The sequence below is a fragment of the Panthera pardus genome, unplaced genomic scaffold (genome assembly GCF_024362965.1).
Source record: "Panthera pardus isolate Hobbes unplaced genomic scaffold, ASM2436296v1 HiC_scaffold_8, whole genome shotgun sequence".
NCBI classification, from domain to species: Eukaryota; Metazoa; Chordata; class Mammalia; order Carnivora; family Felidae; genus Panthera; species Panthera pardus.
Window position 1 is genome coordinate 76,864,956 of NW_026527013.1, and position 10,892 is coordinate 76,875,847.

The 10,892-nt window shown below is 39.3% G+C and overlaps 1 protein-coding gene across 2 annotated transcripts in view; it reads left to right on the forward strand.

Annotated features, from left to right (window-relative positions):
- SLC26A3 (solute carrier family 26 member 3) overlaps positions 1 to 6,632 on the forward strand; it is a 45,364-nt gene extending 38,732 nt beyond the window's left edge. For both annotated transcript variants that reach the window (XM_053896755.1, XM_019451167.2), the window contains exons 18-21: positions 702 to 756; positions 2,718 to 2,860; positions 2,983 to 3,048; positions 5,520 to 6,632. In XM_053896755.1, the coding sequence (XP_053752730.1) occupies positions 702 to 756; positions 2,718 to 2,860; positions 2,983 to 3,048; positions 5,520 to 5,543 (288 nt within the window). In that variant the 3' untranslated portion in view covers positions 5,544 to 6,632. The remainder of the gene's footprint in view (positions 1 to 701; positions 757 to 2,717; positions 2,861 to 2,982; positions 3,049 to 5,519) is intronic.
- Positions 6,633 to 10,892: the final 4,260 nt, after the last annotated feature.

Genomic DNA, 10,892 nt, shown 5'->3' on the forward strand with positions numbered 1-10,892 from the left:
AGGAGAAACCACACACACACACACACACACACACACACACACTCACACACAAAATCCCAGCAGTTTAGCAGAAAGAACAGGGACTCTGTGTTGTGATTTTTTAAAGCCCTAATTGTTAACTCAGAACCTAGTAGAAGTTCGGTGTTCACTGATGATGACAATAATTTATTGATCATCTAAACTGATCAATAGTACAAGCGACTTTTCTTACCTTTATATGACCTTACATCACTACTGGTATTTATTCTTAGCCTAGAGACCTGGAAAACATGACGATTCATTGGTGTTAGATACATCTAGTCACTGTGGGCAGGGACAATGATGTCATTAGGGCTTTGGTTTTTTCTAATTCTGTGTAGCTAGAAAACTCTGGCCAAGGTCATCCCATAAAAGAAACAGCTTTCAAGTTAAATCAGAGTTCATCTTGTGAGTTGAAGCAGAAGATTTCCCTGTTGTCCTTCCCCGCAAGAATGGTGATTTTTAACTTGTTCCTGAGGAGGAGAGTTCCTTCCTTCGGTTTTATTTCCTTCTGTCAGAGTCTCGTTTTTAACTTTAGTTTCTCTTTACAGTATCGTCGTTTTTCAAAATGTAAAAGGTTCTTTAAGCAACACATCCCCCATAAGGTATAATTATGAGAGTTTTCTTTATATTTCTCGCAAGTAACGCTGTTCCCTAAGGAAGATCTATTTTCTTTCTAACAGCTTTTGCAAGAATTTATCAGGATCAACGTAGATGTGTATATTGTTGGAAGTGACGGTAAGTTGTTTGGTTTTTTTGTTCTGACAATCACTTCAGGCTCATGGCGAACTGTCAAGGTAGACAGCCTCTCCAAAGTATAGAGCTTGTTTATAGATCAAGAAGGAAATCCAACGTGTAGCCAAACCAACAGAAATCCCCACAGAAATAGCCTCTTCATATTTTAGATGTATTGATATGTAATTAAATCCACTTTACAAGGTGAGGCCTATTTCAATAGGCAGCAGAAGAGTGAAGATATAACCACTTTTAACCCTCATCTTCCTGAGAAAGAAGGCTTGCTTTCTCTCTTCCTCCCCTCCCCTGATTCCTCAGCCCATAATACACTAGTTTGGGGGAAAGCATTTTAAGGAGAGGGGACAAGTGCCCGGGTCCCGAGGGAGGCATGAAATTGGCATCTTCTGTTTTTCCTCTCTACTGGCTCCTGCCCGTAAAATCTATAGATATGTTCTAGTTTCGAGGCTTGCTTATAATTAAAAATACTCCGTTGAGCTCAGTAACCCTTTAATCTACTAAACAATTATACTCCTTCCCCATCATCACAGATCTCTTTGAAAGTGTCTTGTCCTGCTGCCTCAGCTGCCTGGCATCCCTCTCTTAGCCCTGAACTAAGATCATCACCTTCCTGCCCGTTGCGCACCACACAGTCCCATCCAGGCTCTGGAGACCACACTGTGCTCCTGTCTCCTCCCCCTGCAGGCACTACTAAGTCTTGCCAGTGTCGGAAGCTTGCCTGTGAACAGACTTGCCCACCTCCACGCCTTTGTAGCTTCCCTCCTCCATCTTTCTCCAAACCCTGGGCATTCTTGGCAATGGTATCTGCTCTGTCAGGTTTTCCCAGACGCCCATCAAGAAGAAACCATCTTTCCTCTCTCTGAGTTTCCATAGCACGTTTTCTGTACCTGTCTTGCTCGTTCAACAAAACCCCAGGGACCTACTATGCGCGGGTCATGATTTGAAGAACCAAGAAAACGTTCAAGAAAAAACTCTGATCGCTTCCTGTCTTTATTCTTCCACAACACTTTTCCGTTCATTACTATAGGTGTATATACAAGTTCTACCTTCCTTGATGGTGAGTTTCATATGTCTGTCTAAGTTATCTCTTCATCCTCCCCATTACCCAGCCAGGGCTCTGCACATAGTTCACATGAGGTAATCTTTGGTTGAGGGATCTGTACAAACAAGTGCTGGTTAGTGCCTACGGGAAGGGGGTTTCTCAAAGATAACTCGAGAGTTAATGCAGGGTGCCACGGAAGGTGTTTTCTGATGGAACACAGCAGCTTTAAGGAAACAAGACTATGGTAAGTAACAGGTCCAGCAATCCAGAACAAGAGCATGTCACTGGTCTATGAGCATATGTTCTATTTTGGCAGAACCCCAATTTTTTATAAGCCACACTCTCTGTTCTCGTCATTAGCCAGGGAGAGAATCCACTAGGCTCCCAACTAGAGCAAAAACAGATTGCTTTTCTTCTGAGAAGTACCAAAAGCCTTCCTCATTTCAATCTTTTCCTTCATTCTTTTAACAATGGGGCATTCAATGTATACTTTTACCAGAAAGGTATCCTTTCGGGGCACCTGGCTCAGTGAATTAAGCATCCAACTTCAGCTCGGGTCAAGATCTCACGGTCTGTGAGTTCGAGCCCCACGTTGGGCTCTGTGCTGACCGCTCAGAGCCTAGAGCCTGTTCCGGATTCTGTGTCTCCCTCTCTCTCTCCCTTTCTCTCTCTCAAAAATAAAGCTATAAATAAATAAATAAACAAATAATAAAAAAGTATCCTTTTGTTCCAGAAAACACTAAACTAATGGCACACTGGTATCACACCATTGCCATCCCCAAACACCTAACCGAATACAAATGAACTGCACCTTGGCCAGTGGAAGTTCAAATCTGCCGTCTCAGGAAGAAGCCCGTGGCCACACAGGTGCTTCTTCCTGTGATTCTTCCTTTCCTCTCTTTAGATGATTTCATCGAGAAGCTTGTACAGTGTGAATTTTTTGATGATGAAGTCAAGGACTCCATCTTCTTCTTAACAATCCATGATGCTGTTTTGCACATTCTGATGAAGAAGGATTACAGTGCTTCAAAGTTTAATTCCAGTCAGGTACCAGCTCTCTGGTGGTTTTCTTGTTTGTATAAAAACCATCTGTGATTACATTTGCCTTTCTTTTTCGACCTTAAAAAAAAAAATGTTCCTAATCCATAATTCCGTTCTGGTTTTCTCAGGAAAAACAACCGAAATTTGATTTTACCATAAATACAAATGGAGGATTACGTAATCGAGAATGTCGGGTAAGATTCTTCAACAAGTGTAGCTTTGTCTGGACAACACAACAGCAAAGCTGAAAAGCAGTAAGGCCTCTTCCAGCATGCTGCAGAAAGTCCGGCACTAGTTTGAGCCCCTGTGCTTCTTCCCTAGAAAATGGAAACAATGCCAGTTTTCACAGGGACCTGGTGGGGGGGTGGGGGGTGGGTAGGAATAAACTCAGACAGGACAAAAAAGGATAGAAAATAATGATATTAGATCTTAGTGCAATATTGATCATATAGAGAGAGATCTCTTTGTTTTTAAAGTACTTACAACTAAAATCTTACTCTAGGCTTGGGGCAGAGAAAGGGATGCTGTTTCCACTTACAGATGAATTAGTGAGGGTGCTGAGAAGCCAATACCCACTTCCTGACTCCCAGATGCACCCAGGAAGTCCCTAGCACAGGGCCCAGTGCAGCAATGAAAGTGAGGTTCCTCTCCTTCCTTATTAGGAAGATTTGTCAAATCACTTAACTGAATAGTTCTATTTCATTTTAGAACATTCATTTCTAGAATATTCAGTCCTTTAAGGAAATGTCTCCAGTTTGGTAAAACCAGAATCACAAGTCAAAATGGGTATCTGCTCCAGGTCAGGTACCTGGTAGTTTACATTCAATATCTCATATCTTACAACAATATGCAAAGAAGATATCTTCATTTCACAAATGAGAAAATTAGGAAGTGCTCAGAGAGCTTAACTAATTTGCTTAAGGTCACACACCAAAGTGACAGCAACAGGATTTGAACCAAGATCTGTCTGATGCCAAGACCTGGGCTCTACTCACCAGGCCATACTGGCTCTATCCTTTGGTGAAAGACTAATGGAATTAGGGTCCTAAGAAAGAATCTAATGATTCTCTTCAAGTATGGGAGGTGGCTGGTGGTGTTTCTCTTATTTGAACAAAGGATTAAGAAGAAAAGAAAAAAAGGAATTTACATTAGAAATGAAGAAGTATATTTCATAAAATAACCCGAGACCATTATTAAAAGTTATGTCAAATAGGGGCGCCTGGGTGGCTCAGTCGGGTAAGCATCCAAATCTCGATTTTGGTTCAGGTCATGACTTCGTGGTTCATGAAATTGAGCCCCACTTCAGGCTCTGTGCTGACAGCATGAAGTCTGCTTGAGACTCTCTTTGCCCCTCCCCTACTCACATGTGTGCTCTCTCTCTCTCTCAAAAAAAAAAAAAAAAAAAAAAAAAAAAAAAAAAAAAATTATGTCAAATAGAAAAAGGTTCTATGAAAAAGCCATCCCAGGAGCTAGATAGGTCTCAGTGAGAGCCCAGAGCCCAGCGTCCAAGAGCACCAGTCATGTTTCTAACCAGCCATGTTTCTCATGGCTGCATTCTAGAGAAATCCACATGTGGCACTTTGCCTGAGCCCCCTACAAGGAGACCCTTACTAGAAATCCTCTCCCCAATGGCTGGATTCAGAATTGTTACCAAGTTTTACTTGTTATTTATTTATTTATCTTAATTTTTTTTTTTTTTTTTTTTTTTTTTTTTTTTACCATTTATTCAGTTTTGAGAGACAGAGTGCAAGCAGGGGAGGGACAGAGAGTGAGAGCCAGAGAGGGTGGGGCGGTGGGGGTGGTACAGAATCTGAAGCAGGCTCCAGGCTCCGAGCTGTCAGCACAGAGTCTGGCGAGGGGCTCAAAGTCACAAACCATGGGATTATGACCTGAGCCAAAGTTGGCTGCTTAACTGACTGAGCCACCCAGGCGCCCCAACCTGCAACCTGATCAAAGCTTCAGAAGTGTCTAGCAGAATGTGGTCAGTACCATCCTGTACCTGTTTCCCATATTAAAACTAACAAACAAAAAATTTAACACCAATTCCCTACCTCCTCACTTAGAGGAAGATAAATAAGGTCATCAGTGGTGATTCACAGAAAAGCTGAAAGCCAGTACACATAGCCCCTTGGGGCTTGTGTGGCCTCTGAAACAGTTGTGAAGGAAATATATTGCTACAACCATTATACTGATGATTAAATTAAATCAGGCCTTTGAAAGATACACATATCACAACATGGTATCCCATGGGTCTATATGAACCAAGTTGCAATGGAAGGTACATGATCATTAAAATTCAAGACGAGGGGCACCTGGGTAGCTCAGTCGGTTAAGTGTCCTACCTCAGCTCAGGTCATGATCTCACAGTTCATGGGTTCAAGCCCCACATCGGGCTCTGTACTGACAGTTTGGAGCCTGGAGCCTGCTTCAGATTCTGTGACTCCCTCTCTCTTTCCACCTCCCCCGATCACACTCTGTCTGTCTCTTTCAAAAATAAATAAAAACATTTTAAATTTTAAAAAATCAAGATGAAAAATTTGTCAATGACTCTGATAAATTTTAGGTCTTAATTTTAATAAAATGGACTGTAAATACAAGATAGGATTATTGAAAGGGATAGAAATTAACAAATCTTTTAAAACAAGAACTTTCTATCTTCTTCCAGGTACCAGTTGAAACAAAATTCTAATCAACACACAACTCGGAAGGACCCTCATCTGACTGTCACATAAAGAACAACCTTATACCCAGAAAGTTATTGATAAGTTCATACATTGTATGAGGAATATTTTTACTCAGCAGAATTATGTTTCAGACTTTGGAACGAGATTGTTCTAGCATCATATATTTTTCACCTATCTAGTATAAAATTTTGTAAATACTCTCAATTTTTTATCTTGTAGATTTCTCAAAGGAAGACAATTTTTTGTTTATATGTATTTTTATAGCACTGACAGATTTCCCTCCAGGTCACTATACCTTCATGCATATGTTTTGCACTGTATTTACACCACTGCTTTGAATCTCGTAATTTATACAGTTCATATTGTATAAATTCATACTATATACAGTTCATACTGTATACAGTTCATGCTGTATACAGTTTATACAGAACTGTATACAGTTCATACTGATATATCTCCATTTAAAAAAATTCCATTGTACAGTGGATATGTCTTGTTTTGTTAAATTTGTTAGCTTTCTGGAATATGCTTGTTGTGGATCCCCTTGGTAGAGGTCTGGCTGGAAACCTGCCACATGAGAATCGTCTAAAACCTCTGCAGTGATCCTTAATTTTGCCCAGAGTTTGTGATTATCACTATAGCTTTTTAACGCATTCAACAACCTCCTATCCAGACTTTGACACAATCCTTCTAATGTCATATCTGTAACTATAATAAGCTTTGGAGGCAAGTCCTTTTCTTCCACCTCGTAGTATGCAAATTGTATAAGCTAATGAAGATATAAAATGAAAAGGCAAGAAGGTGAAAAACCAACAGAAAACATGATGGGTAAACAGTTCTTTCCAGTCTTAGAGAAAAGAAAAGATGGTAGGACCCAGTTTGACTTTTTCTTCACTGTTGGTCATTATTTGTAACACACAGGGCAGAATAATCACTCTAGAGCTCAATTTGGCTAGAGAATAAGATTCCGCATACGTGCTTCTCTGTTTTGCTGGCATTGTTCTCCGTACAAATTTGTATTTATTTTATGTAACAGATAATTTTGTAACTTTGTAAAAAATAACTTTGTCAATGGGGAAATCCCAATTGTTCTAGATCTCGCCTCTGAAGGTTTATTGTCAAAGCTCCCTCCCACTCTTTATTACTGTCTTTACTGAAAGGGCTTGTCTATTAGACTTAAACCAATTACAGTAAGGTAAAACAAAGTTTATTTACATAGCTAGTCTTAAAAACTGGAACGTAAGCACTCTTTGAAGGCACGTTTCTTAAATTTCTGAGTCATGCGTACCTTATAGAGCTTCCTGCGCCCTGCAGACTTTAGGGAAACACACACACATTTTAGACATGATTTATATATGATGCATTTGTATAGGATACTCCATGAATGTCAGATTAAGAGCTCTTTCTCTGTAGAGGTCAGGGAATAGGAATTGGAAACATAAGCCCATTTCATCCATCATTTGGGGGTGAGGCCAAAGCCCCACACGGGATCGTGGCTGATGTCTGCATCTTCCCAAGTAAAGGTACTCTTTACACCCTTCTCGCTAACCAAAGAGCCATGGAGCACTCCAAGCATGGTGCCCCCATTTCAGCCTGTTCAACCTTAACATCTTAGAGGTTCCCTTATCCCCACCCTTAAATGTTTTTTCTCCCTAGGCCTCTAAGGTGGATATGCTCTGGGTATACGTGGCACTCGGCCTCTACTTGCCTGCCTAAAAGCAATTATTGGAAATTGGTACAAAAATCTGATCCCTGATTTAGGAAGAGGCCAAGAGATCATGTTGGAAGATAAAAATAAAAGCGACATAAATCAGAGCAAGACTGAAGGGGAGAAGATACCCAGTACTGCAACCAGGAGACAGAACAGCTTGGGAAGAGACAGACACATTACTGAAATTAAGAAAGCTTGAAGCTAATAACGTGCCAGTTTATCCTTAAAATTTTTTGCCAATAATTATTTAAGAATGCTACACATTCTTATCTAAATGCAGTAGCTTACCACTTAGTGATGCAAATGAGAGGTTTTAAATGCAAGCTTGGCTTTACACTGCATAAAGGACAGACAACAGGAACCTTTAATTCATTTTCTGCCATCTTCACCTGGACATGTCAAAACTGATCTACTGACCTTCTCCCCCTAATCTGCTTTCCCAGCATCTTTTCCACCCCAGCTAACGCCAACTCCATCCTTCTAACTGCTCAGGTTGAAAAATCTATCAGGATATTCTACTGTCTCTACCCTTAAAATATATCTAGAATCAATTCCTTTCATTCTCCAAATAGACCGCATAAGGTAGGTACTAGGTTTAACCCCATTTTGGGGAAAAACAAATCAGAAAAAAAAAGGAAAAAAAAAAGGTCCAAGGAGGATAAGTAATTAGTCTGTTATGTAGTTGCAGGTGGCAGAGCCCGAATTCAGTCTAGATGGTCCAACTCCAGAGCCAGGCTCTTAATCATTAGGAAATATTACCTCACAAAATAAATGAACACCTGTCTAAACACCGATCTAGCCTAAGGCAGGACTAAACTCAGGAACAATATAGCTGTGTTCTACAGATTTGTTTCAAAGTCGGTAATTCAGTACTGTACATTGAAAATGTACCCAGAAGAGCTTTTAGGAAACAGGAATATCCGGAATCAAATAAACTTAATATTACGCTCGCATTATGGCTGTACATGTATGTGTACTTTTGTAATCCATTTTCCAATGTAATTCCCTTTTTTTCTGGCCACTATCCTTTGGAAAAGAATTTAAGAAGTTTTTTGAGGAAAATTTAGGAATGACTACCAAGAACAATTCCTAGAAGAGTTAAAATGTAAGCTTCTATAGGTCAGTGACCATATCTATTTTGTTCATCAGTGGATACCCATATCTCACATATAGTAAGTGCTTAGTTGATGTACATAAATTTATTACATTATAATATATATTTATTATCTTACATATTTATCCTTCCACAAGTACCACCATCATCTCTTGTGTAAATTATTAAAGCCCTCTGACTGGTCTATCTTTACCTTCTTCATCTGTTCCAAACACACAGCCAGAATAATCCTCCTAAAAAGAGCCAGATCATTCCACACCTTTGCTCAGAATCCCAGGATGGCTTCCCAGATCAGAGTAAGGTCAAAGTTTATGATGGCCCAGAAAGCCTGTGATCTCATTCCCTCTGTTATTACCTCTGACCTCCTCTTCCTGCTCATCTCACTCATTCCATTCCCATTTCCTTGCTGGTCCCCAAATATGCCAGGTGCAGCCCCCATTTTAAGACTTTTACAGACTATGTCTGCTTAGAAAAGTCTGCCCCCGGTTACCTACGTGGCTAACTCTCACCCACTTCAAATCGTGGGTCAAATGTCATCTCTTCAGTGGATTCTACCCAGACCTAATTAAAACTGCGAACCTCCTTCCACCCCATTATCCTTATTTTTCCTTCATGCCATAGGATTTTATCGTACTCCTAACATGTTAGGTAACTTAATGAAATTTGTTGATCGTCTATCTCTAAAGACTTGTGAACCCCAGGTGCTTAGAATGCTGGCACATACCTGAACGAATGAGTGCATGAGTGAATGATTTATATCCCATATGGTATGTGCTCATGTTTATGAGGTGTCGGTCATGAACTACTCCCATTTCCCATGAATTAGGATGCTAAACCAGAGCATGGAGCCTACTTAGTTATCAGCTCTGTAACTGATTACTGATAACATACACCAAAATTATAACTACTTATTTCTGGAAGGGAAATATTCATTGCAAGGGGATCTATAGCTTTATTCGTAGCATTAACATATTACGCTTCCCCCAAGAGATTTATTACTTACGTAACTGAAGTGCCAATTGTAAAACAAAAGATTTTAAGTTTTCAAAGTTAACACTTGGGAAGAAAAGTAAAAGGGAGCAGAATCTTTCACTCTGAAGGCAAAAGAACAATTTTAAAGGAAGATTAATAGAAATGGGCTTAATGCAACATGAAGTTAGTGCTTACAACTACTTGGAATAGAAACGGAATATTCGGAGTACCAGAATCGATTAACATTTCAAAATACCAAATTTTTTAAGACATGGTCCTGCCCAAGTGTGAGACCTAAACCCATGACCTAGCATTGTTCATTTCAGTTGTGGGATTCTGTACTGCCTAAAAAGTCTTAATTCTTAAAGATAGGGAGATGGGAAAATTAAGCTTTTAACACTAAAATCCTGCCCTCGGAATTGTCTTAGCACTTTTCCCCTCAATGGTAGAAAACTGAAGGGGCATGAATCAAAACAAAAAATGTTTGAAAATCCAAATGTTTTTATTAGTATCACTATCAAGTATTTTCACTGGCTTATCTCTCTGTCCCCTCGAAGTGAAGTATATCCAATATTGCTTTATTAGACTGTGCATATATTGTAATAAGTAAATGCTACTTAGTTTCTAGGCCAAAATTTAACAGATTAGTTACAAACCAGTGAAGAAACACAAATCTACTTTGGTCAAAATAGAGTATGATTATGTAAAACTTCCTCAATTGACATCAATATTTGGTGGCTAATCTAATAATTAGAAAAGTATATTTTTTGTTCTTGGTACTTGTGATTTTTTTCCATGTACAGCTGACCCTTGAACAACAGGGGTTTGAATTGCACGGGTCCACTTACTTATACACGGAGTGTTTTTCTACACAGAACTGTATTTTCTCTTCATTAGAACTTTTAGTAACACCTTTTCTAGTTTCATGGTAAGAATACAGCGTAGGATACATATAAATATATATAAGATATACTAATCAACTATGTTATCGGGCTATTATTAAAGTTTTCAGTGAGTCAAAAGTTATACATGGATTTTCATCTGTGCAGGGGGGCCAGCACCCCGAATTCTCACGTTGTTCAGGGTCAACTGTACTTACAACATAGGACCTTTCCAAAATTTTCATGACATAGGAAGGACTATAGAACTTTTCAAAAAAAGAGGTATGATACCCTTCCAGTATGTTAGAACAGAAGTCAGCAGCTCTGTATACCTCATAAAGTCACTTAATTGTGAGTTTAAAAATACGTTCAAATGTCTTTTCCATTTACGTCAGTGGTATCTAGTTAGTATTTACACAATGATTTTGAGCAAATGATTTTTACAGGGCAAAACAGATATAGTTTCTTATGGTTTTTGCAACTGATATTTCCCAAATACTAGGTTATATTGTGAACGGGCACGCCACTGAAGAAACACTAACATTCGACTTGCTGGTTTCAATCTCAACAAAAGTGAAGCTAATTTTACTATAAAAGTTGTACCGACACAGACACACAGAAAATTTTGCATTCTCCCAAATGTGTCATCAGTAGGTAAAAATCCACCTAGGCAAAA